The sequence below is a fragment of the Sebastes umbrosus genome, chromosome 5 (assembly GCF_015220745.1).
Source record: "Sebastes umbrosus isolate fSebUmb1 chromosome 5, fSebUmb1.pri, whole genome shotgun sequence".
Taxonomy (NCBI): domain Eukaryota; kingdom Metazoa; phylum Chordata; class Actinopteri; order Perciformes; family Sebastidae; genus Sebastes; species Sebastes umbrosus.
This window is the reverse complement of record NC_051273.1, coordinates 17,289,167-17,313,701: the sequence shown is the minus strand read 5'-3', so window position 1 is coordinate 17,313,701 and position 24,535 is coordinate 17,289,167. Positions and strand designations below refer to the sequence as shown.

At 40.6% G+C, this 24,535-nt stretch overlaps 2 protein-coding genes across 5 annotated transcripts; both read left to right on the top strand.

Annotated features, from left to right (window-relative positions):
• The first annotated feature begins 382 nt into the window (after positions 1 to 382).
• On the top strand, positions 383 to 10,468 carry malt2 (MALT paracaspase 2). Its single transcript, XM_037771000.1, has 17 exons — positions 383 to 561; positions 861 to 1,017; positions 2,052 to 2,218; positions 2,473 to 2,603; positions 2,785 to 2,944; positions 3,021 to 3,208; positions 3,915 to 4,011; positions 4,228 to 4,278; positions 4,520 to 4,615; positions 4,733 to 4,936; positions 5,827 to 6,004; positions 6,123 to 6,197; positions 6,331 to 6,458; positions 8,272 to 8,421; positions 8,583 to 8,740; positions 8,889 to 9,026; positions 9,327 to 10,468. Exons 2-17 carry the CDS (start codon positions 881 to 883, stop codon positions 9,744 to 9,746), a joined length of 2,478 nt encoding a protein of 825 aa, XP_037626928.1. The 5' UTR covers positions 383 to 561; positions 861 to 880; the 3' UTR covers positions 9,747 to 10,468.
• A 736-nt stretch (positions 10,469 to 11,204) lies between these two features.
• Positions 11,205 to 23,318, top strand: safb (scaffold attachment factor B). 4 transcript variants are annotated; one of them, XM_037769800.1, is made up of 21 exons: positions 11,205 to 11,516; positions 13,056 to 13,146; positions 14,704 to 14,768; positions 14,923 to 15,159; positions 15,253 to 15,312; positions 15,396 to 15,435; positions 16,257 to 16,689; positions 17,050 to 17,093; positions 17,182 to 17,288; positions 17,411 to 17,560; positions 18,606 to 18,694; positions 18,970 to 19,019; positions 19,126 to 19,205; positions 19,413 to 19,555; positions 19,841 to 19,955; positions 20,201 to 20,397; positions 20,700 to 20,880; positions 21,156 to 21,238; positions 21,357 to 21,397; positions 22,055 to 22,109; positions 22,239 to 23,318. In XM_037769800.1, the coding sequence occupies exons 1-21, from the start codon at positions 11,364 to 11,366 to the stop codon at positions 22,354 to 22,356; spliced, it is 2,532 nt and encodes an 843-aa protein (XP_037625728.1). In that variant the 5' UTR covers positions 11,205 to 11,363; the 3' UTR covers positions 22,357 to 23,318. The 4 variants fall into 4 exon arrangements, with proteins under 4 accessions (XP_037625728.1, XP_037625727.1, XP_037625725.1 ...); XM_037769799.1 differs by having other exon boundaries at positions 22,236 to 23,318; XM_037769797.1 differs by having other exon boundaries at positions 11,206 to 11,516; positions 21,357 to 21,415; positions 22,236 to 23,318.
• The last annotated feature ends 1,217 nt before the right edge of the window (positions 23,319 to 24,535 follow it).

Sequence of the window (24,535 nt, the reverse complement as noted above, 5' to 3'; positions counted from 1 at the left end):
ATTAATACATTATTTTTCTAATACTTTATAAGTCACTTATAAGCTCTTAATAATAATAATAATAATAATAATAATAATAATAATAATAAAATATTTTTTTTTATTTTATTTTAATTTTAATTTTGTATTTAATGTTAAAGGAATATATACACATACTTGTAAAGGAACATAAAGACAGCAGCAACAACATATATAAACAAAAAAAAAGAAACATAAGAAACAATAATTAATTAGTGATTAATACATTATTTTTCTAATACTTTAAAAGTCACTTATAAGCTCTTAATAATAATAATATAATTTTTCCAAGTTGTAAAAACAAACTATATGATCTTTTTGCTGGCTTCAATAAATGTTGTTGCCATGACAACGCTTCATGTAAATGTCCCCAGAGAAAATGAGGAACCGAAATGAGAAGCAAATCATCTGGGGAACAACATCATGTAACACTGGATGACTAATGGTGGTGCAACATTCATCAGAAAGCTGTTTTTTATGTAAAGGTCGAACTCCTCGTTCCTCTTTTCTAGCTAGATTTCATCAGCGGGTCCGTGAAGGCTGGTAAGTTTTCATGATTAAAGTTGTAAACTAGCTAAACGTTGGTCCGTTCATAGCGGAAGTATACAGTAACACAGTTGGTCGTTTCGTTTTAAAGCTTCGCTGTTACCTGGTTTATTTCCTGGATAGTAAGATTAACATCTCCTGCTGTGTGTGTGTAGTTAGTTTAGTGTGTGGTGCATCATCAGTAGCAGCAGTGTAGGCGAACAAGTGGGAGATTCATTCAACAACATCATCATCACTATTGAGGACATGTTTTAGCACGTACAGTTTCACTTTAATGTTCCCGTTTGTCCGGGTAGATCTCAGTGTTTGTTAGAAGATGGAGGAGAGGAGAATAAGCGTTGGTGCTCTGAGTGAACAAGTCCTGAACAGACTGTCCAACATGTTGGACAACTCCAGCTGCGGATGGAGACAGCTGGCCAACGCTGTGTCCGAGCAGCCAAACTTCCGCTGCAGGTGAGACCTTGAAGGCATCACACACTATTCATCACTTATTATAGGGTGAATTAGTGTACTAAAGGGGGACACTTTTTTTTTTGGCATTTCAGATTTACTGGAATATATTTTTATATGAAGCCAATACATTAAATTCAAACCTACAGTACCACTCTGAAATTCTCAGGATGTTTCCTAATCAAACAGAAAAGAAGAGAAAAATAAAATGCAGATATCACACTCATAAAAGACATGGTAGACATATCAGTACTCTGATGCCAAGTTTTCTCAGACAAATCGTGATTTTCTAATGTGGGACAGTGAAAAGTCTGTTAAAACACACAAACACTTGTCTTTTTTTATATATTTACTGTATTGTTATTGTTGTTATTGTATATATCTTGTCCTAATTGTTTGTTATCACTATTATGTAGTCATATTATTTCTTTATATTAATCTTGTCTCTAGGTGGAGGCCTCAGATAAGCCCAGTGGGTTTTTTTACCTCTTCCTGCACTGTATTTTTTTTATTTTTATTTTTTTGGTATGTTGTATAGTCTTAAATTGTGCAAAACAAATAAAGCAAAAAGACACTCTGTTAAAAGGCCTAAAAATCACCTTAATTAATGTAGGAAATACTCGAGGCTAAATGTGCAATCCCATGTTCTCTCATTTTACCACTTATAATGTTATTGCTCTTACAAAACCTAAATATAAAATAAATAAATAAATAAATAATAGTTTGAAGCATTTAGGCATATTAGAAAGACATTAAATATCAATAGTTTATTGACTTTTATTTGTTTGAAGAAGACCTACATCCACCAGAGCTTAGGTGTCCCATATTACGGCAACTCACCCTATTTCCACACCTTTTCCATCACTATAATAACTCATTTGAACATTTACACTTCCTCCTGTAGTACAAGGATTGCCTTTGATGTATATGTATGATAAACACATTTGTCCCCCCAATCATACTGCTTATTCCAGCAAGTTTTTGCATTGGGCACCACCAGACTAACCACTGCCCATTGACCTCCCTCCTCCCTGCAGTGAGAGCGAGCTGACAAGCTGCTCACTACAGGTGCTGAGCGTTGAAGGCAGCCCAGGACGAACCCTCCTGGCTCGGCTCGCTGATCGTTGCTGCTCCCTGGACTTCCTGCTCCACTGCCTGAGGAAGATGGACCACCAGGAGGCTGTGCAGTACCTCACCAGCACAGGTGAAGAAGAAGTGACAGGGGGGGACGCCATACATATGCAAATGTGTAGAAATATTTCAGCATGCACAATAGCAACGTCTTGGCCCTGTATTGCAAATTGTGTACAACTTTCCCAAGTTTGTGCCTGTTAAAAAAACTCATAATGTAGCTGTATAGTGATGCTCCACATCTTAATGAAAGTGCGTGTGCTCTGTTTCTTCTTGTCTGTGTATATATGATTGTTTATGTTGTGTGTGTACGTGTGTGGGGGGTAGTGGCAGAGCTGATCCAGATCACAGAGCAGCCACAGACCCAGCAGGTCACAGTGGGGGGCAGGGTGGTGTTGACCTGCAGAGCCTCCGGTCCCCCTGGACTCAGCTACCAGTGGTTCAGAGGCAAAGATGAGGTCAGTCAAACCTCGTATTATTATGTGATTATAAAAAGTAACAACAGGATTTCAGGAGTTATGTGGAGCGTTCTGTATTTATGTTACTAAATCTGCCACCTTTACATCATATGGATGTTAATGTGGTGATGGTAAATGTCAGTTATAAATCGGTTAATGGCAGATTATTTCCTTGTTTTAGATTTCGGATGAGACGGGGAGTACACCAGAGCTGGTTCTGTGTCCTGCGGACCCCGTCCACCAGGGTCATTATATCTGTCGGGTCCACCATGGAGGAAACTTCATTTTCTCCCAGTGGGCTAATGTTCGCTTCGTCCAGTCTGCAGGAACTAGGAGTTCAGGTACCTCCTCTCCTCCTTCTCGTCTCCCTGTTTTATTTCATCTGATGGAATGTCCTGGTAAATGTTGTCATCTCAGGTTGCAGCAGCAGTCTGTTTCCAGGGTCAGCGAGTGGGCTGCTCGTCACCTGTCAGCCTCAGTCCCAAGCGGTATCTGAGGGCGACGTTCTGTTCCTGGAGTGCAAAGCAGAGGCCAACCCTCCGGCGCAGTACGAGTGGTACCACAACATGGTGCTCATGACACAACACAAGACACGTTCACTCAAAGTAAGTGCTGTGAACTGCTCACCTAGTGTGTATAACAAGGATTTTTAAAGTCTGGACACTTGTGCACTCCACAATGTGCAATATTTTAATTCTAGTTGTCAATACAGGAGAGCAGGCATCTTAAAAAGCATTGGACCTCAGATTTTGGAATAAAACTAATTTCCTGCAGTCTCTAAGTCAATCGCTAAGAAAGCCTTTATGTTTATAGCTCCTTCTGATTGGAATAATCTCCCTGTAAATATTCTATCCATATAATTGTTCCCACTTGTTCAAAGATTCCCTGTCTTCTCTCTGTCCATATCAGTAACACCTCTATAATTATGTTTTATCACTTTATTACTTAATACTATCAGCACTATTGTGCTTATATTGTATTATTGTCGTTGAGGATCCCCCTGAAAATGAGATGGCGCACCTCAAAGGGTTATTCCTAATAAAGAATTTCCATAATTAAAACTTTTAAAAGGAGAAAATGCTTTACAACCAAGGCAAAAAATATAAAACCCCTGTGCTATCATCGTCAAATGGATATCATAAACAAAAATAAAAGTTTATTTGGACCTAAGTATGACGATATAAAAAAGGAGATACTGTATGTAAGGCCAAATTAATGCAGCTGTTGAGACTTTACAATGAAAACAATGATTCTCATATTTGGTCTCCATATCAGTATAGTTGATGTTGTGTCTTCTTGTATTCCCCGTAGATCCCATGTGTGACTACAGCACACAGAGGACAGTACAGATGCAAGATGTTCAATTTGTATCACGAGGTGTGGAGTGACACAGCAACAGTCACCATCGGTGAGACCCGGGCGCATTTTTTCTTTCAAATTATAAATGAGAAAGGTCAAAGAGGTACTACTTCAGATACTTGTATGATTACTTTCGAGGAATTTTTAAACATAGATAGACCAGCATTAAGTCTGACATTGCACTTTTCTAGTTTCAATGTCACACTTGAGCAGTGCAGTGCAGTACTGTGCAGTGAATAACTTCCTGTTTTGCACTTTCATTCAGGCCCCAGTTCCATCACTGATGCCTCCTGGGTAGAAGTTGATCGTGGCCCAGGTACTCTTTATGTTCTGATTCAGGAACTAGACTAGAATTTTTGTTCCTTTATTCTTTTCCGCATCATTACATCACACTTTGATTCCTGTTTTTGTGTGTGTCAAAGCAGCTGATCTGCTTGCTGGTATTGGTAGTATTAGTATGTGTAGTTACCAAGCACTGTGGAAATGAAAATGAGACATTAAACAGCATGGGATTTTTTAAACATTTTATTCATATCTTTTCATATTGGTGTTGACAGATTCACAGGAAGTCCGCAGGTCAACCGGCGGATCAGGAATACATCCGCTACAAAAGTTGGTCAGTCTGCCTTCATCATCAGCCAAGCATTTCTATGGTGAGTTTTGTACAAACAAATAAAACACAGTGCAGTCACAATACAGTATCTGTGGATCAAAATATAAACTGTAAAAAGTTACAGTTCTTTCATGATGCCTCATGTTCCCCTCCACAGCCACAGACAAAGTTGCTCTCCTGATCGGCAACATGAACTACCACTACCACACTCAGCTGTGCGCTCCCATCGTTGACGTCCACGAGTTGACCAACCTGCTCCGACAGATGGACTTCAAGGTGGTTTCATTGCTCGACCTCAACTGGCAGGAGATGAACAGCGCCGTTACAGAGTTCCTCCTGCTGCTCGACAAGGGAGTCTATGGTTGGTCTCTTGTCCATCTGGACATCATGTTCACTATGTTCAAAATACCCTACATAATAATTAATTTAAATAGTTACGGCCTGGCTCCAGTGGCAATAACAAAAAGGAACACACACTATATGAACGCTTAACAAAAGGAGCTTTATTGAACAAATTATAGCAAACTAAGCCAAATTGAGGGGTCAACTTGGGTATTTAAAGTATGGGGTGTGGACATCAGTAAAGTTAGTCGTGTTTGGTGTGCATGAGTGGAAGATGTGGGTGAGAGTGTTGGAAAAAGGTGCATAAAAGCAAAACAAGAAACTATAGAAACATAATCAAACCAAACAGTGAGTCAGCCATAGAGAAGGCTGCCAGCTGCAACCAGACTGAAATATTCTGGGAACCCTCTCAGGTGTTTCCAGTATCTCTAACAATAACCTACAGAGAAAACACAGACAGGTGAATCACCCAGCAAACTAGATGACACCACAGGCGTCATCAGTTTTACATAAAGCTTTTTTTTTTTTTTTTTTAAGCCTGTGAGGCCCACAGTTGAAAATTACACACATCACTTTAAGATTAAAGCGTAAGAAATCTGTAAATGTTTTTTTCTTAAAGACAACATTTATATAGTCAATTTAATCCCTTTATTATAAGTAGAGAGCACAATAGGCTAGCCAGACAGTATTGTGTGAATTTAGTGAAATATATAAATAGATTAATTTGAGCTTTGCAGGGTTAAACAAAATAAAATATAATATAAAACTAAAAGCTTATTCAAAACATACTTTTTTTTTTTACCAGCAATAAGCTAAAAAGACTAAGAATCTAACCAAGCACTGTGCCAATTTAAGCGAGTGACACACTTCATCAAATTCGCTAACACTTCTTTGTCCCTCCTTCCACAGGCTTGCTATACTTTGCCGGTCATGGTAATGAGAATTACGGCAACAGTTTCATGGTTCCCATCGATGCACCGGCCTCCTACACATCAGAGCACTGTTTGTGTGTACAGAACATACTTACCAGGATGCAGGAGAAAGAGACAGGACTTAACGTATTGCTGCTGGACATGTGCCGCAAAAGGTATCAATTATTTTTGTTTAATGATTCAGTTGATTTACCAGCTTTTTTATGTCATGTTGAGGTTATCATCTGCTGCACATATTTATGCAGATTCGCATTATAATGATTTATTTTTTAGAAACCTAAATGATGACGTCATTGTACAACCAGGACTGCTCAAGGTGACAGCAAATATAGTGTTTGGATATGCCACGTAAGTTTGTTGATTCTCTTCATTTCCAAACTATGTTGCAGTTTAATTCACCTGATTAAGCATTGCATGCATGTCTGAATCAGTCTCCCAGCTTCAGGCTAAAAGGCGTCACTCGTGTGCTTATTGTGTTTAGGTGCGTAGACGCCGAAGCGTATGAAGTGAAGAGGGAAGATGAGTCAAACGGCATCTTCATAAACTTCCTCAAGCGGCGAGTTTGTGAAGATGAGAAGGTCACGGTCATGCTAGACAGAGTGGCTGAAGGTATGTGGAGCAGGCATGTGGAGTATGAGATCTCTGGGCACGCAATAAGATATCTATGTTGCACGGAAAGTATGATTACGCCTGACGTTTTTCATTTTCGAGATGACCTTATGTAGCCAAAGTCATTTGGTTAGATTACTCTGCATCAGTGGCTCGCATGCAGCTCCTGCATGTGAATTTTCTTCCAGCCCTTTATACTGTGTGCTTGCTTGATTGTGCGAGGATTGGATTATTATGTATGTCTGATCACTTCTGCATCTTTTGTTTCACTCTTGAAGGCTCTGGTATTGTGCATGTTGGCTCAATAACACGAGTTACTGCCATACCTAGGCCCAATCCCAATGTCAACACTCACAGACTTTGTGGCTCGTTCTTGCAAGGTCTGTGAGGGTTTAGGGCTGTCCCACTGTCAAATCGTCAAGTCCTTGAGGGCTCTGTCGCTGACATTTTCTATCCTTTATGAACACTCTCCGTAAGTCCGCATTTCTGCAGACTTTGCCTTAGGGAATTACCCACAATTCATAGTGTTGTGACATTAAACACAGGGTTACCACGGTTACCAGGAGAAGCCCGGTGGTGCGTATTTAAATTTACACAGAAATTTACACAGGATTTAAGATGGTAGATAAAAAAAACACATTAAATCAGAGGAATGCAAGCATTAGACTATATTACACACCTGGTTTATTCATCAACTTTTTCTTTTCATTTTGCTTAATGACAAAAACAAGTAAATTTTTTCTTTTTTGACAGTTACCTCTCGTCTCGTAAGGCAAGAGCCTGGAAGATGTTCAAATAGGTAGTAAAAAAAACGTAAAATAAAACCCCACAATTGGCGTTGTCAAGGTAACGTGATAAGTCGCAGCAAAGTGCTGTCCTATTCATATTTATACCATTTCAAGCCCTTGCAGCCTCTCACACTCAACCATTTATCAGGTGACGTCAGTCAAGTCCCTGAGGGTTCAGGGTTTAAGACCTTAGGGGGGACATTGGGATTGGGCCAATCTTGAAGGCTCTGATATAGGCCCTTTTCACAGTAGCCATCTTGGCATCGTCATTGCAGGGTAACACAGATGTAATCAATAACATTTATTATTGTCCTGTTCCATTTAGGTGGTATTGTGCATGCTGGCTCACCAGAATTGCTGTGACACACCTAATTAGAACAGTACCATAACTAATTTGATCAATTCCACCTGGGTTTACCCTGCTACGACATGTCAAAATGGTTGCTGTGAAAAGGGCATATTGTGCATGTTGTTTCAATGACAAGGGTTACTGACGCACATAGATGGTGCGAAGACATTATTATTGTTATTTGTTCCACCTGTGCTTTTCCTGCTATGAAATGTTTATTTAACATCCTGTTGCAAGGCATTGGTACTGGTTGCTATGATGACAGCAAATAAACACAGTTGCATGTGTCTTCTGGTGCACAAGAATGTGGGGGGAACATTTTCTTTAACCAGAGAAATACTTCAAACCATTGTAAAAGGTTTTCAATTTGAACTGTTACTGTTTCTGTGTGGAAAAATTTACAATATATGGATAGATAGATAGATAGATAGATAGATAGATAGATAGATAGATTGGCAGTGTACCACATACACATTCACAAAGGGCCAAAAAAATGCTGCTGTACTGCTGTCTGTGTGTATGTTGCAGCTCTGGCCACATACCACTCATGTCATGTCACAGCATTGGCAGGTGATGAAATGCACCTGTTGTGACAGCACTCTTTGGGTTCGATCTCTTTAACAGCACTAATTAATGCATGCTTATTATATATTTATAATATATTTACTCTTACCAGACATGGGTCGTTGTGAGATCACTCGAGGGAGACAGGCTCTGGAGCTACGCAGTAATCTCTCTGAACGACGTTCCCTCACCGACCAGATACAAACCGCCGTCTGTTCTGCTTCCCATTCAGCTCGAAACTTGCAGTGGGCCGTTGCTAACGGTACTCGTTTCACAAACTTCAGCTTGAATTATTGAATATTACAAGAGTTATTGTCATGTCTGTGGATGACTTTATTTATATATTATATATTATGTTGGCAGGAATTCAACATTTTTGGTCTTAGAGTAAAGTATGACTAATTTAGATGTCTCTCTTCATAGTCCTACCAAAGAGCCTCTGCCTGCAGTTTGACTGTGGAGTGAAGGTTCAGCTTGGGTTTGCTGCAGAGTTCTCCAACATCATGGTCATCTACACTCGGATACTTGAGCAGCCCAGAGAAATAGATTCCTGCTGTGCTCAGCTTACTGACTTCCCTGAGGTGTGTTAGCTGATATTACACATGTAGATTTGAGATTTTAAAGACGAACAAAGACACAATATTTAAAGTGAGAATTAATTTGTTGTTATGGATAGTTGAAGCCTTAATGTAAGCACTGTACTGACTGTAATGTGTGTTACTTTGGCAGAATGTGGACATTGATCTGAAGCAGAGTAACCAGGATACTCTGCTTGAAGCTGGCAGTTGTTTATTGATCAAAGAAAATCTTCCTCCACCGGACGTCGCGAGTCTCTACACACGCATCCGATGCCTGCAGAGACTCAGGGTGAAACACTTGTTATTATTTTCATAGAAATTCCTATTTCTGTCGTAGGAGAAACCTGGTAATGTTTATGTGCACTCTGGAGACAAATTAGTAGTATTTGGCACGGTCGAGAATGACTTACACACCACTATTTTAAACTGAAAAATATGTAATTAAGTCTATAATTAACAGGAGATTATAAGTGTGTTACATTGATTTACTGTCCTATTTTAAACAATATTTCATTCTTTTATGGAAGAGGTCACAACTATTTTTTCTCCAAAGCTAAAAAACACATTTTGCTCTTCACTGTCTTTATAGAGGGAGCTCACATTCACTGTCTGCCTTCATTACACCTATTCCAACATGGATGACGAAGTACAGGAAAGGCAACCGGTGACGGTTGGTAAACCACTGGTCTCCAAACTCAACCTGCACGAACCACGACCGCCTCGTACCTCCTCTGCCTCTTCGTCCCTCAGCCTCGACTCCTTCAACTTTACTGAGGGCTCCTCCTTCGCCTCAATTGGTTCAGCCTCAAATGCGTCGTCATATCGTGCACAAACTGGCACCATTGACTCTCCAACTTCATTCAGAAGTGCCAATGTTCCAGAGGAGACGGACAGTCCTGAATTGTTCGATGCCCCTCGACCTCTTGTCACCAGCAAAAGCTTGCCCCACAGCCAAGTAAATGACACAAATTACAAATTTAGTGACATGTACAATTTTCATTCTCACTAAGCATTATGGAATCTATGATTAAACCATTACACATTGGTAAATCAGCAGTACAAATAAACAAAAAAAAGTGGAAACATGGGGAGAAAAGCATGTGAATATGCCATTTCAGTAAAGCTGACCCAGAACTCAGGTCAATTTTAGGGTGACCAGATCGCAACAAACCAAATGTGGGACGATGTGGGACAAGTTACGAAGGCTGAGAGGTAGTCTACAATTTTGATATGTCTATCTAACTTGAATAATAAACATTTTCTATTCTGTCCCTTATCTTGTAAAAAATGTTAACCTGAACTTGACCCACATGTGCACAGTTTGACAGCAAACACAGCCCCGTGATGACAGCCTTCTCTGCTTTCTTCACAGCCATTGGATAAAAGACAGATTTTAAAAAAGTGTCTGTCCTGCAGTGGTTTGACTTTTGAAAACTAGAGCCAATGAAAATGTGGGACATCATCCTAATATGTGGGATGTGGGACAAGTGATAAAAATGCTGTGCAGTCCCTCATAAAGTGGGACACCTGGTCACCCTATAGTCATTTTATGTGGTCAATGTGCCCGTTATCATCGTCTTAACTATGCAATACGTTTTTGTACTGTTTTATAATGATTTTTTATAAGACTTTGATACATTATAATACATTGAAAAAGTAAACACACTGCAGATCAAGTTCCATATGTGTTCTATTTCTAAGAAGGAAGAAATAAAACATGCCTTGTATGTATGTATGCCTTCATCTTTTGTAACTTTTATTACACCTGACGGGCATTTGTACACCCATCAAAAATAGTTTGATGTCATCAGTGTTTGTACATGTTTCTTGTTTTTCCTGTTCATCCTTATCATCACTCAATGTGAGATTTAATCGTAGGCTCTCCCATTGGTACATCCTTATATAGAAGGTGATTCTGGGTCTGCTCCCACACTACTTAAGTGTTTTTATTACGCAAAAATATTGTGGACAGTATTCACTGCGTTCACAGGACTTCTTTGTGCTCTCTGTCCCAAAAGCTCGGACAAAAATTGGGGAAAGGGCTTTTGCATATTCTGCACCCTCGGCCTGGAATTTGCTCCAAAATGACCTAAAAATCAAGGAGCTGGTATCATTCAATATTTTTAAATCTAAAATGAAGGCTTTAGAAGCAGACTATGGCATGCCAATGTTTTTAGCCCCCTTGTTGTACAGCTGACTCCCAGAAAAGTTCCTTTTTGTCCCCCCATTTGTCTTTAGATAGTTCTCTTTTAATGCACATTTTAGTGTTTTTCGAGTTTGTTAATTGTATTTTATCTCTATTTGTGTCTGTGTCTGCAACTTGGTGTTCTTGCTGCTGACCGTGTTGACCAGGTCTCCCTGGGAAAAGCGGTTCTTAATGTCAATGGGACTAACCTGGTTAAATAAAGGTTAAATAAATAAAAAGGAACCCTGTGCCTCTCTGCACTGCATATAACTGCACTGCGCATGCGCGGTAACGTCGACTGAACTGGCTCAGCACCGGCCTCCATTTTGCAGTAGATTTGCAACCAGCTGGCTCCTTTCGTAGAGCAGCATTCAGTAAACAAAGTGCATTATATTCAGATACTATTTACAAGCTGACGGGATACTTTCACGGACACAAACGATGGCTGACCCATCCGCAGAGGTTAAAGCTCCAGACAGCGCAGAGGTCCGCAGGCTGTCTGAGCTGAGAGTGATCGACCTGAAGGCCGAGCTGAAGAAACGAAACCTGGACACCACCGGAGTGAAGAGCGTGCTGTCAGAGCGGCTGAAGAAGGTCTGATGAACTGATCACCTGTTAAACTACTACACTCTGGATTTATATTAATACATGTTCTACAACAAAAACACTGTTTCGTTGCTCCGCGGATAAACCCTGTCAAGATAATGTCACGCTAAACCTGAAGCAACGCTAGCTAACGTTAGCTAGCATGAACTGAAGCTAACGTTAGCTAGAGACGAGGCCCGTCGACTAATGGACTGTGTGCTAACGCTAACGCTAGCTACGGTTAACGTTAGCTAACGCTAACGCTAGCTACGGCTAACGTTAGCTAGCGTTAACGCTAACCGTAGCTAACGTTAGCTAGCATGAACTGTAGCTAACGTTAGCTACACTTCATGCTAGTTAACTGAAGCTAACGTTAGCTAGCATGAACTGTAGCTAACGTTAGCTACACTTAATGCTAGTTAACTGAAGCTAACGTTAACTAGCATGAACTGAAGCTAACGTTAGCTAGCATTAACTGTAGCTAACGTTAGCTTCAGTTCATGCTAGTTAACTGAAGTTAACGTTAGCTAGCATGAACTGAAGCTAACGTTAGCTACACTTCATGCTAGTTAACTGAAGCTAACGTTAGCTAGCATGAACTGTAGCTAACGTTAGCTACACTTAATGCTAGTTAACTGAAGCTAACGTTAACTAGCATGAACTGAAGCTAACGTTAGCTAGCATTAACTGTAGCTAACGTTAGCTTCAGTTCATGCTAGTTAACTGAAGCTAACGTTAGCTAGCATGAACTGAAGCTAACGTTAGCTACAGTTCATGCTAGTTAACTGAAGCTAACGTTAACTAGCATGAACTGAAGCTAACGTTAGCTAGCATTAACTGTAGCTAACGTTAGCTTCAGTTCATGCTAGTTAACTGTAGCTAACTTAATGCTAGTTAACAAGCTAACGTTAACTACAGTTAATGCTAGTTAACGGAAGCTAACTAGCATTAACTGTAGTTAACGTTAGCTACAGTTAACGCTAGTTATCGTTAGCTTCAGTTAACTAGCATTAACTGTAGTTAACGTTAGCTACAGTTAATGCTAGTTATCGTTAGCTTCAGTTAACTAGCATTAACTGTAGTTAACGTTAGCTACAGTTAATGCTAGTTATCGTTAGCTTCAGTTAACTAGCATTAACTGTAGTTAACGTTAGCTACAGTTAATGCTAGTTATCGTTAGCTTCAGTTAACTAGCATTAACTGTAGTTAACGTTAGCTACAGTTAATGCTAGTTATCGTTAGCTTCAGTTAACTAGCATTAACTGTAGTTAACGTTAGCTACAGTTAATGCTAGTTATCGTTAGCTTCAGTTAACTAGCATTAACTGTAGTTAACGTTAGCTACAGTTAATGCTAGTTAACTGAAGCTAACGTTAACTAGCATTAACTGTTAGCTACAGTTAACCGTAGCTAATGTTTGCGCCAAACCGCTAACTAACTAACTGCTATCATTTTCGTGGCTTTTGACATATTTGACGTTTATTTTTTAACTCTATTAACTCCTTTTTATTTGTACAGTCTATTAAAGTGTTTGTTTCTCCATAAACAGGCAATCGACGAAGAGGGTGGAAATCCTGATGACATAGTTGTCGCTTCGGAGTCAACCCCAAAGAAATCTACTCCTAAACGGCCTTCCAAAGGTAAAGTCTGCATTTAATAATCCAAGTGGACACAGTTTAGATGATATTGTAAATGTCTGTACTATCTGACAAACAGTTTGCACCCCTTTCGTTTCTGTTAAAACGAAACGATAGTGGAAAGTCCTCTGCTTGTCATTCCAGTGAGAACAGCATGCACAAAACCAGTTATTGTGTTTTTAACCATCACACCTGTGTTTAACCTGCAATGACATGTCAAAATCGCTGCTATGAAAAGGGCCTATTATGGAGGTAGGGTGGAAAACATCTAATGCAGTGCAATACCATATGACCTTTTCACATTGCAGGGTAATCATCTAGGTGTAATTAATACAGTAACATTAATTATGGCCCTGTTCCATTCAGGTGGGTGAATGCTGGCTCACTGTGACACACCTGAATATAACGGAACCATAATTATTTTGATAAATTACACCTGTGTTGACCCTGCTATAACATGTCAAAATGGCCACTGTGAAAAGGGCCTATTAAACAGCATCAAACAGAAAGTACAGCCTCCAAAATTATCATAACGACCTTCCAAAACAGTTTGAACAAAAACTACAACCTTCATGATGATGGTAGGACTTAATTCAGGGCTGCCAGGTGTACCTAATAAACCGGCCTACTTCATGGATGTGTAACCTGAATATGGATTAAATAGTCCATTTTGATAATGAATTTCCTGTATATAAAGTTTCTTACAGTTTCCCAGTGGTCTCCCACCAAACTGAAATGATTTTACTGTCAAATGAGTAGAGCAACTATTTATTTTCCATTTGCAAAAATGTACGGTGCACATTTCCTAGGGCACATCATAGCGAGGAGTATTATTACTATGGGAGGATTGTCATTGTCTGCAACAAATGCTTTCTTTTATGAATCTTAAAATGTCAAATTTTATTTGAGACTGTAACACCGGATTCACACCAGGCAGTGGCGGGGCGTGTTCATGTCTTTCAGGCAGGAAGAGGTTCTTTTGTGACATAGGTCAACATGTAACAAGAGTCATAGGATCTGTTTACCGATTGGCTGCGGGTCCTCTCTGGCCACAACTCGCCCCTAAAAGTTGGGGAGGCTGTGGCCAAAGTGTCCTTGAGCAAGTTACTTAACCCCAAATTGATATATAAATGCAAGTCCATTTATCATTTAAAAGTTAAACTTTTCCCAACTTTTGTTGGCTGCACTTTGCCACAGAATCAAACGACTGCAGCTCGCTGAGCTTGGGAGAGGCCGCTGGAGCTTTTCATAGACATTGCGTGGCAGCTTGCCTTAGGCCTCACTTTGCTGCTGCCCTAGTTTGAATTTGCTGTGAAGCAGCTGTTTTATAAAGGCAATGGTAATTTGGAAAGTTGTAGTTGGTATTGAACTGTATTATGGTGTTAGGTGTACCAAATGTGCAAATTGTAGACACAGTCACAGAACCTTTTAAGACGCATAAATAGGACCTGTCACTTGTATTGTCCACCTCCTGTAAAATCTGACACACAACAATTTTCTTTGATATCTTTAAGACACCCAAATGAACAGTTGGTCTAAACTAAAGCATATTTTCTGTAGATACAAGGCCAGAGAATGATGAACCAGAGGACAGCACTATGGAGGAGGAGTCCCACTATGGCAATGTGAGTTTGCTGAACTTATTTTCACATGTTTAATCACTACTGCAACTTGATGCTTTTGCAGAACTGGATGTCCTCCTTAACGGCCGAGAATTTCTGGATATTGCTGTTGATTTTTTGTTGCCGTCTTCAGCAAATTTCCTCTTTTCTTTTTTAGGAGGAGCCTCAGGATGACCAGGAGAACATGCAGGAAATGGACATCCTCGACATGAACATTCTGGACGAGACAGAGAACGACAACGGGATACCAGCTGAGGATGATGAGGACGACGCTGCGAATATTCACACTGACGAAGACGCGCTGTTGAACGAAGAACATGACGAGGACGCTCTGTTGGATGAAGAACATGACAACAAGACTTGCGAGTCAGAAGATGAACCAAAAGCTCCAGAGGTGAGAAAATAGACTAGGAACTTGTCCGCTAATTTTAATCTTTTATCTGTCTGGCATTTCTTAATGTGACTGCATTTGTATCTATTTAAACAGATGGACGAGTCTGAGGTATCAGATAAGACTGAAAATATGACGAGCTCATCAATCAATACGGTATGTTCTCTCACAAGTACTTAAAGCATGTGAAGGTAAAACAAAGTGTCACATTCATTAAGACTTCTTTTTTTTCCTTTTAGGCTCAGGATCCAGATGCAGATGACGTGAAAGAAGAAACAGGTACTGTACAAAGTGGTTTATAAAAAGGTGGTGGCATCTTTTTACAGTGTTGAGCTTGGAATGCAAACACTTTGTTTAGTTTCAGCCAGGAAGAGAGACTGGAAGCCCGAAGGGAATTGCTGGTTTTGTGTTGAAATTTGGTTAACCATAATTAAAAATTCCACTGGTAAATATGGATCAAGTTACCAGTTATGCTCTTGCAGTAGTAAAATGACAGTGGTTAACAATTTGATGCACATTGACAGCAATTCAGTTTCACGGTCAGGGAGGTGTGAGCTGTTGCAGGTGATTGCAGTGTTTCTAGGTTGCCACATGAAGAACAAGACAAAGAAGATCCATCAAGACTCATCAAGTATTACAACTTTTTAAAGACACTGACTCAGAAAATCAGCTGGATATGAAATTGCTGGACTTGAGGTGAATTTGTGGTCATCATCACTAATGGACACTGGAAAGTCAAAGGCTGAAAGAAGAAGGTGGACTTCACTGCAGCGAGGATTCGCTGCTGCACTGCTGATCTTGTGGCTCTCTTCAGCACTGAACTCTTTGTCTGCTTTGGATCAGGTGAACACAGTGAAGTGGTTCAACTTGAAAAATGAGCCAAAGTGTTAGTCGCACTAGTGGCTTAGTGGTCCTCCAGCCTTTGGGTTCTCTTCCAGTCTCTCGTTAGGGTCTACTTCATCGTTTTAATACATAGTTCTAAGAGCACAGGCCAGTGGTCATGACGTTCCTAATCCAGGCCTTGCCAGTTCCTCGTTAACCATTGCTGTGTTTCAGAAGTGATTAAACTCTGTGCCATTCTATTCCTGTTAAATCCGTAGAAAATGACAAAGTAGCCGGGTCTTGTTTATCTGAGCCACTTAACGAAGATCACCACCAGAGCCACGAGACGAGCCCTGAAGAAGAGCAAGCCGCCGCCACCGCCGGAGGGGAAGACAATGTGTCCGACACCGGCGACAAGTCCGACAAGGCCGCCGCCTCTGGAGACGTGGAGAGCGACCGGGATGTTGTGGAGACCGACGCCAAAGAGGTTGGGGATGCACCGAACGCCCCAGAAGAGACATTAGACGCTGAAAACATAAGCTCGCAGGCTGTTAGTGTAAGCGAACAGGGCGCTGTGGGTGAAACTGTTGATTCAGAATTGGGGTCTAAGAAGGGTGAGGAGGATGAGAAGACAGAAGAGAAAGCTGCTGCGGATTCAGCGTCCACAGTGAAAGAGTCCTCTTCTGTAGAGGGCGATGATCAGAAAAAGAGGTTTGTTGCTTTCTGTCTACTAGAAACCAAAATGGCTATCTCTGTTGCATTGGCTCCTTTGTGCTAGCAAAATTTGGATGCTCTTTTGGAGGTAAAATCGTTCTGTGCATTTGTCTGTTTTCATTTGTCATTCTTTACACTCACCTATCCCACTTTATTACCCATTAACGCGTATCGGGATTGCAATGGGGTGTAGTTCCATTTATTCACTGTTAAATCGCTGCACTATGGTACATGATGGGCTGATCGCTGTCAGTTATGTATTATACCATAAAACACATAAGTATATACATCTGTATGAGAAGAGATGCCAGGTGTCCCCACTGCTGTATGTTTATTGCTTTTTATCTTTGTCTCTAGCTCTGAGGAGAAAGATGGCAAGACTGAGTCAAAAGATGAAAAGGGTGAGGGAATCAATTGTTTTTTTTTCTGTTCTGGTCTTTCAAATTGAGTGGCTATATGCTCATTAATTTATTATGTAATTATGTGTAGCTGCTGGAAGTGCTGCAGCAAGCAGTAGCAAGAATCTGTGGGTCAGTGGTCTCTCTTCCACTACTAGAGCAACTGATCTGAAGACGCTCTTCAGCAAATATGGCAAGGTTAGTCTATAGAAACTATCCCTCACCGTTATCAACAGACCTAGAAATTACAGATCACTTCTATTTGATCTAAAATTGAGGATTTAATTTTTTGTTTTTCTCCCATTCCCTGGTCATCTCAGGTTGTTGGAGCCAAGGTGGTGACCAACGCCAAGAGCCCCGGGGCTCGCTGCTATGGTTTTGTCACCATGTCTTCCACAGAGGAGGCCACCAAGTGCATCAGCCACCTTCACAGGACTGAGCTGCATGGCAGGATGATCTCTGTGGAGCGGGTGAGTGTCGGAGGAAGATTTTTGCTTCATCGTAGTGCGTCCATTCATTGGATCTCCAATAACTGTGGTCCCACCCAGACAAACACATTATGCATCTGAGTGAATCTGTTATTCAATTTAAGTTTGAGTTCTGTCAGGTGTAATGGGAGGAGAAAAAAAGTAGAACGTTTTGCTAACCTGATGGATACGTTCCTAATTCATGTTTCCCACAGGTTTTTATGAGACTGTGGTTGGTAGACCTCAGACCCTTTAAAGGGGGCCCGCCGGCATGCTCCCCCGAAAGAAAACTTTGTACATTTTAAAGTTGAATGCATCAATCTGGTGAACTTTAAGAGCAAAATTAAGAGGCTAGATCTATGAAGAATGTTGTTATCTTGTAAACAGTTCTGTGCTCTAGCAGTAGTGGAATGTAAGTAAGTACATGTAGGCTACTCAAGTAGCCTACTGTACATAAGTATATTTTGATGCTAATACTTTGTGCTGTTACTTAAGGAACATTTTGAATGCAGCAGTTTCCCTTGTAACAGAGTATTTTTACACTATGGTATTACTACTTTTACTTAAGTAAAAGACCTGAGTGCTTCTTCCACCGCTGTGCTCTCGTAAACAATTTAATCATAAACACCGCCACAGTCGAGGTAATTAATGGGAAACGCTGCTAATTACACTTGACATGTAGACTTAAGTATTATCATTATAAAAGCATGCGTTGCCTAAAGCAATAAATAATTAAAATGAGACCAGATAAAGAAAACAAAGCCTAAAGGGTTATTTCCATTACAGTTGTTGTAAACTTTAGGGTATGTCTCCAAAACACCTGGCAAAGATTTACAGAAGTGGAAAATAGAAGGTGCGGTAAAACAAAGCAATTGTTACATTTGATAATGTATAATTTTGTTAAATTAGAATTTCCTTTGGGACAAAAATAACTTCAGATGTGGTGATGGTGTTATTGTTCATTTTCATTGTATGATATGATCAGTGTGAAATGTAATTTGTTCATTCATCTTTTGTGAATAAATACCTTCCTGTTTAAACATTTTAGGCTAAAAATGAGCCTGCAGGGAAAAAGCCAGCAGACAAGAATGACCCCAAGAAGTCTGGCAATGACCGGAGACACTCGTCTGACTCAAAGTAAGACTGCTTACAAGCTGCTGCATGTTTGAGTTTAGTCTCTTACTAAAAATGCCCCGCCGGCTTGTTATTTTGGTCCTGTGTGCTTTTAAATATCATGGGTGCATACATATTTAGCATGGCATGCCCCAGTGGTAACCTACAACCGCAGCAGTTGGAGCCCCTGAATGTGGATAAGCTATCAGCTAACTGTATATGAGAGAAAAGTAAACCATTCATTCAAATGTTTGTTGATACAGCACTAATAGAGCTCACACTGTTCATATTTCCTATAGATCTGATGGAAAGGATGAGAAGTCTGAGGGAGAAGGGAAAGATGGCAAAGGTGAGAATTATGGGATTATTTCCAGCTTGTACTTATCAAGGAAATAATCATCTCTCCAAAACATTTTCTTATATTTTTGACAATATCAATTGTTTTTGTTTGATAGGGCGAAATGAGAGGACTGTAGTTATGGACAAGTCCAAAGGAGAGCCCGTCATCAGCGTCAAAACCAAAAGCAAAGAACGAGTAAGTAAACAAAAGCTTCTTCCTCACAAGATGCCACTTAAATAAAGCGTGGTCTGCTAGATGCCAGCGTACAAGGTTGCTATTAATATGGAGGTTACATGAACAGTACTTGTCATTCAAATCTGCAGCCCAGATTTTATTTTGACCTCCAGATACTCTTCCCTAACTTTCTCTTGTACGTTTTCTTTCCTTCTCTCCCTTCTCCAGAGCTCTAAGAGTCGGGACCGCAAGTCACCCAGTAAGGAGAAGAAAGAAATCCTGTCGTTTGACCAGATCAAGGAACAGAGAGAGAGGGAGAGACAGAGACAACGAGAGAGGGAGATCAGAGAGGTGGAGAGACGCAGATTCACGTAAGGATCGTTGAATCTGACCCCACCATAGGGCTTAATAAAACACAATTAAGTATTAATAAAGATCTTGAATTAGTTTGTGAAGGCCCATAGGAAATATCTTTTTACAACACTGATATGTCTGTTTCTGTAAAATTAAAAGAATGCTCTAGTTCCTTGCTGAAGGCTGAAGAAATGATCTTTGAAGCAGTTTGTACAGTATGATTTTACACTGAACACTGTTCACCTATAGTAACAACATACACTTCCAATACAGAGAGATTGATCTTTGTCATCTTCTTTTAGCGACCGGGAACGTGGCGACCGGGACAACCGCCCGGACCGCGAGCGCGAGCGAATCCGTCTGTTCCGAGAGAAAGAGGAGAGGAAACACTTGATCCGGAAGAGAAACTTTCTCGAGGTACTGTCAGTATTTCTAACGGGGGATTTCTTTCTGTCACTGCATTGCTGTTGATGTCCCTGCCCACATGATTTCCTTCATTATATTTTCTCTGGTGCAAATCTTAGCCTGTTGAATACAGAAATAGAAATATGTTAATAAATACTTTTGCTCCCACATATCAATTTGTCAATTATCTCATAGTCTGCTTTATTTTCTCATGAGTTCTGCGTTGACGTTAATCTCACTAATGTTTTGACTCCCAGGCTGAGAAGCAGCGCCTTGATGCGGACCGTATGGAGCGTCAGTTCCTGGAGCGGGAAAGGCTACGTATAGAGTACGAGAGGCGGCGCGAGCAGGAGAGGATCATGAGGGAGCGCGATGAGCTGCGACGGCAGCAGGAGCAGCTGCGTTGCGAACAGGACCGCCGCCCCGTTAAGAGGCCTTATGACATGGATGGCAGGTAAATAATAACGGACCTAGTGTAGTGATGATTGATAAATGGATTTATTGCTTTGCAGAGGTTCATTTCAGTTGGCCTCTCAATTATTAAAATATAACCTATCTTATTTTATTAAAGTGCTAAAGATCTTGAGTCTTTTTTAAGTAAAAGCCTGCTAAATAGAATCAGAACAACACAAGATATTAGCAATAATAAAGGTGAGAGCTTCTGTACAGTATGTGCTGTGTATATATATCAGATGGATACAGAGCAGCTCAGTGGATGAACATCATTCTGGATGTCGTTGCCTGCTCCTCTTTTAGGAAAGATGACTGGCCTGATAAGCGCATGGCCCTTGATGACCGTTACAGCCGTTCAGACTTCAACCGTCAGGAGCGTTATCAGGACTTTGACCACAGAGAGGGCCGGGGCCGCTACCAAGACGACTTGATGATGGACAGGCGGGACAACACTCGTAGCGTTGCTGCAGACAGAGATGGTCAGGTAAGAGGCGCTGACCCTCGTCTCTCACTAAAGTTAAGATGCAACTCCTGCACATTTTAAGGTGAAAGCATACAGTACATCCTTAGAATGGGAAGAATCGAGTAGGTCTCTGAATGGTAACAGGTGTGTGACTCATAATACCAGTGAACATGGAAAGGAGAAATGCTCATTCGGTTGCCACATTCATACAGTAACACTGTAGAATGTTTGCAGTAAATGTGTAGCAGTGTAGATATAATGGATACATTCTAACTGTGTTGTGTCTCTTGTTTCAGCACTTCTCAGACCGGTCAGACAGACATGGCAGAGAGGGCCGAGACTCCTGGAGCGGAGGCTATGACAAGCGTGTCAACTCCAGGTAAGACTGCCTTCAGTTCAGGCCATTATAAAAACTTAAATCGTGTCCAGTGCTGACATTTATCCTGAAGGAAGGGAAAACATGTACAAAATATTTTTCCTTTCCTTTTTCCTTTTAGGGAAGGAGGTCGAGACTGGGACTCCAGCCGGAAGGTAGATGGTGAGAGAACATGGCAAGGTACTCATACTTGTCCTTTTATTGTGTGTGTGTTTGTGTGTAATGATTGTAATGCTAGTTACACCAACTGCTTTCATGATACTAGGGGTGGGAATCACCAGAGGCCCCACGATACCATATTATCACGATACTTAAGTCATGATTTGATCTTATTGTGATTTTAAACATTTTGTGATATGCTGAGCATTACAAGATATATTGCAACATATTGTGATTATTTCAACTGCAAATTTTGCAGTTTGTCAACATCATTTTACCTAATAAGATACAGTTTTCACTCTGTTCTTCTCAGAGTTTTCATTCACTTTTTTTAACATGACATGGTTGGTACCAATCGATTCCTTAGTTTTTCTAGTTTCATATGGTACCAGTATCTTCACTCCAGCTTTAAGACTGAGCCCACTACAACCTCTGAAAGACAGAATAGCAGTTACCCTCATTTGATACAGTGATGTACATTTTGAAGTAAAGTAGTTTTGGCTTCTGAGGATTGGAGTGGCAGATGGCACAATTATAGTAGCAGCCTGAAGGAAAATGGTGCAACATGTCCTGAAACTAGTTTGCATCCCAATTAATGACAATATAGACATAGATAAATACTCTAGTCTACGTATCTGATGTTTCGCTTTTTTGCTCCAGGTAGAGACGGTGCCATCCCAGGCCAGAGCCACATGGCACGTGGAGGATTGGCAAGGTGAGTCGTGAATATCAGCTGGATTTATGCCTCATTTTTTAACTTCAGCTCACAGGAGCAGCCAGCTCTATTTGTTAGAACAGTATCGATCATTGTGTCTCTGTGTGTGTGTGTTTTTCTTTACAGCAGCCGTGGAAGCTTCATGAACACGGGAACGTCTCAGTCCCTGTCTGGAGCTCTGAACAGACAGAACCAGCTGATGCAGGGCAGCGGGCTGCAGGGCGGAGCTTTTGGCCGACGCTACTGATGTCTGTGTCTGAAGACAATACTAGGAACGTTTCAGGAGGTCATATCAAGAAGGATGTGATGTGACCATCTTGTTTTGTAAATTTTTTAAAACCAGGAATTCTTTTTTGACACAATTCCAATCCATTTTTGACGGAGACGTTTATTTTTCTGGTCGCTTCTCCCTTTTTGTTTTGTGTGATGTAGTGATCTCCTGCCTTGTATTTATCATCCAGTCCAACCTCCACCTTGTTTGTAGAACACTACTGTCTGCTTGCCAAGAATGTGTTGTATATGCAGGTCGGCCTGTGGCGGAGAGTCACGTCAGAGCTCCGTGTTGTGATGCTTTCTAGACACCTGGGTCGATGGACCTAACCTCACCAGTCTTCTCTCTGTATCCCAGTTTGTGTCTGAAGCATTGGGTGGAAGTTTTTCATTCTCGATAAATGAGCCTTCGTTGCAATTAATTTGTTCATAGATTGCGGCTCCTTTTTTGACGTCATTCTTTTTAAAACACAGATGTTTGGTGAAGTTTTGCTGCTGAGTAACATGTTTTTAAAGTAAACGTCACATTCAGATTATCCATGCTGGTTAGACTTCTTTTAATACTTCAATTTGTGCTTTTCTTTTGTGTTTCATTAGTGTGCTTGTTGGATAAAGGCAATAAATGCCCCAGGAGTGCGTCTGTGCTCACAATCTATTGATTAAGATCTGTTATAAAATCTAAATCTAAAATTTAATGTATGATGTTTCAGCCTATGTCTTCTGTAACTCAAATGTGTTTTTTTGGGGATTTTTTTTCATAAAAGTGTTATATAATTAGTTTAGTCCTTCTGTTTGGTTCATTTTAATGCCATGTTCTGGTCAGTGTCACAATATCAGCTGCTGGTGTCTAATGGAGCTCAGTTGTAAAATTCACAGGGTGAAATTGCCTCCATCAATAAAAGATTTTTCATCTTTTTGCAGTGGTGCTACGGAAACAAACGCTCCCTGACTGTTATTTTAAATTACCTAAACAACGTTGTCAAAATTAAATTTCAGGGTCTCACAAGAGGGCACCATAAACACACTTGAGCTGGCATGACTCATCGAAGCAACTATTTAATTTTCAACCCTTCCAGTAGAGCTTTTTCATGTACTATAGAAGTGCAGTATATAAGTTGGACTCTTATTGGCTCCAGCACTAAACCCTTTTGACTCTCAAATCATCGATGAGTCGACCCTCTCAGTGCTTTTTTGGTGGGAGGGATACAAGAATACTACTCAAGTGAGGGGAAACATGGATGCGATATCCACGTCCACACAGTCCTGAGCAGAGGTATAATCAGCCAGATCAACTGAAAACACCTGTGTGGGTGTTCAGAGGCTTGAAATTGGTACACGCATGTCAACTCAAACTGTTTATACTATGGAAACTCACTAAATCCTGTTTGAGGAGTGCCAAACATGGCCCCAGTGAGATTTGGGAATGCTCTGGAAACATTGATTTGTTTGATAATAAAAAGGATCCTGCATCAAAGATGTAATAAAATTTTAGCTTGGTGCAACACCAGATAACTTTTAGGAAGTGGTTGAAGCAAAATGAAAATGTCACTTGTAAAACCGGCAGCAAAAGCAGAATTCAGTTACTCAAAAACTCACAAGCTAACCAGTTGCATTAAAATGGAATAACCACAAAACTAGACGCATTCAGCAGGTCTGAGATCCCATGTACACCTTACAATAATCACACTTTAGTTGAAAGGAGTAGCAATGGCTTGGGATGAGACGCTACTGTGTACAGTGTGTTTCAAACATGGTTAATCGTGTCCAAGATGAGGAGTATATCCGCCGACTATAATGGAATTCATCCACATAACAGCGCGTCTCCCTCTAACTTAACTAATATAATAATGAAACCACAAAATTGTTATAAATCTGTTATCTCTTCCAGTACCACATGCAGCGGGCATCTGCACTCAGAGTGCTGCTCTGGTGCCCTGAAACTTTTCCCAAATGGCAGAGGGAGAATTAGTCAACTCGATGTACTGTATTTCACATCATGACTTGAAGACCTCCAGCCTAGACTGAAGAAATGAGGTGAGAAGCCAGTGGCAGCAAAAGCAAACCCAGTGGGAGGTCTGGTTGGAGTCCAATAGTCTGTCATCTCCTGACAGTCACCTCAGAGTTGCATTCTCATTGCAGAATAGCACATTGTCCAG

Excerpts from the sequence above, each read along its gene's own strand:
- malt2 (XM_037771000.1), top strand. The coding sequence starts at position 881 with ATGGAGGAGAGGAGAATAAGCGTTGGTGCTCTGAGTGAACAAGTCCTG. Across the intron at positions 4,012-4,227 it reads CACAGCAACAGTCACCATCG|GCCCCAGTTCCATCACTGAT; the intron begins GTGAGACCCGGG and ends ACTTTCATTCAG. Across the intron at positions 6,198-6,330 it reads ATAGTGTTTGGATATGCCAC|GTGCGTAGACGCCGAAGCGT; the intron begins GTAAGTTTGTTG and ends TATTGTGTTTAG.
- safb (XM_037769797.1), top strand. The coding sequence starts at position 11,364 with ATGGCTGACCCATCCGCAGAGGTTAAAGCTCCAGACAGCGCAGAGGTC. Across the intron at positions 15,160-15,252 it reads ATGAACCAAAAGCTCCAGAG|ATGGACGAGTCTGAGGTATC; the intron begins GTGAGAAAATAG and ends CTATTTAAACAG. Across the intron at positions 20,881-21,155 it reads CTGCAGACAGAGATGGTCAG|CACTTCTCAGACCGGTCAGA; the intron begins GTAAGAGGCGCT and ends CTCTTGTTTCAG.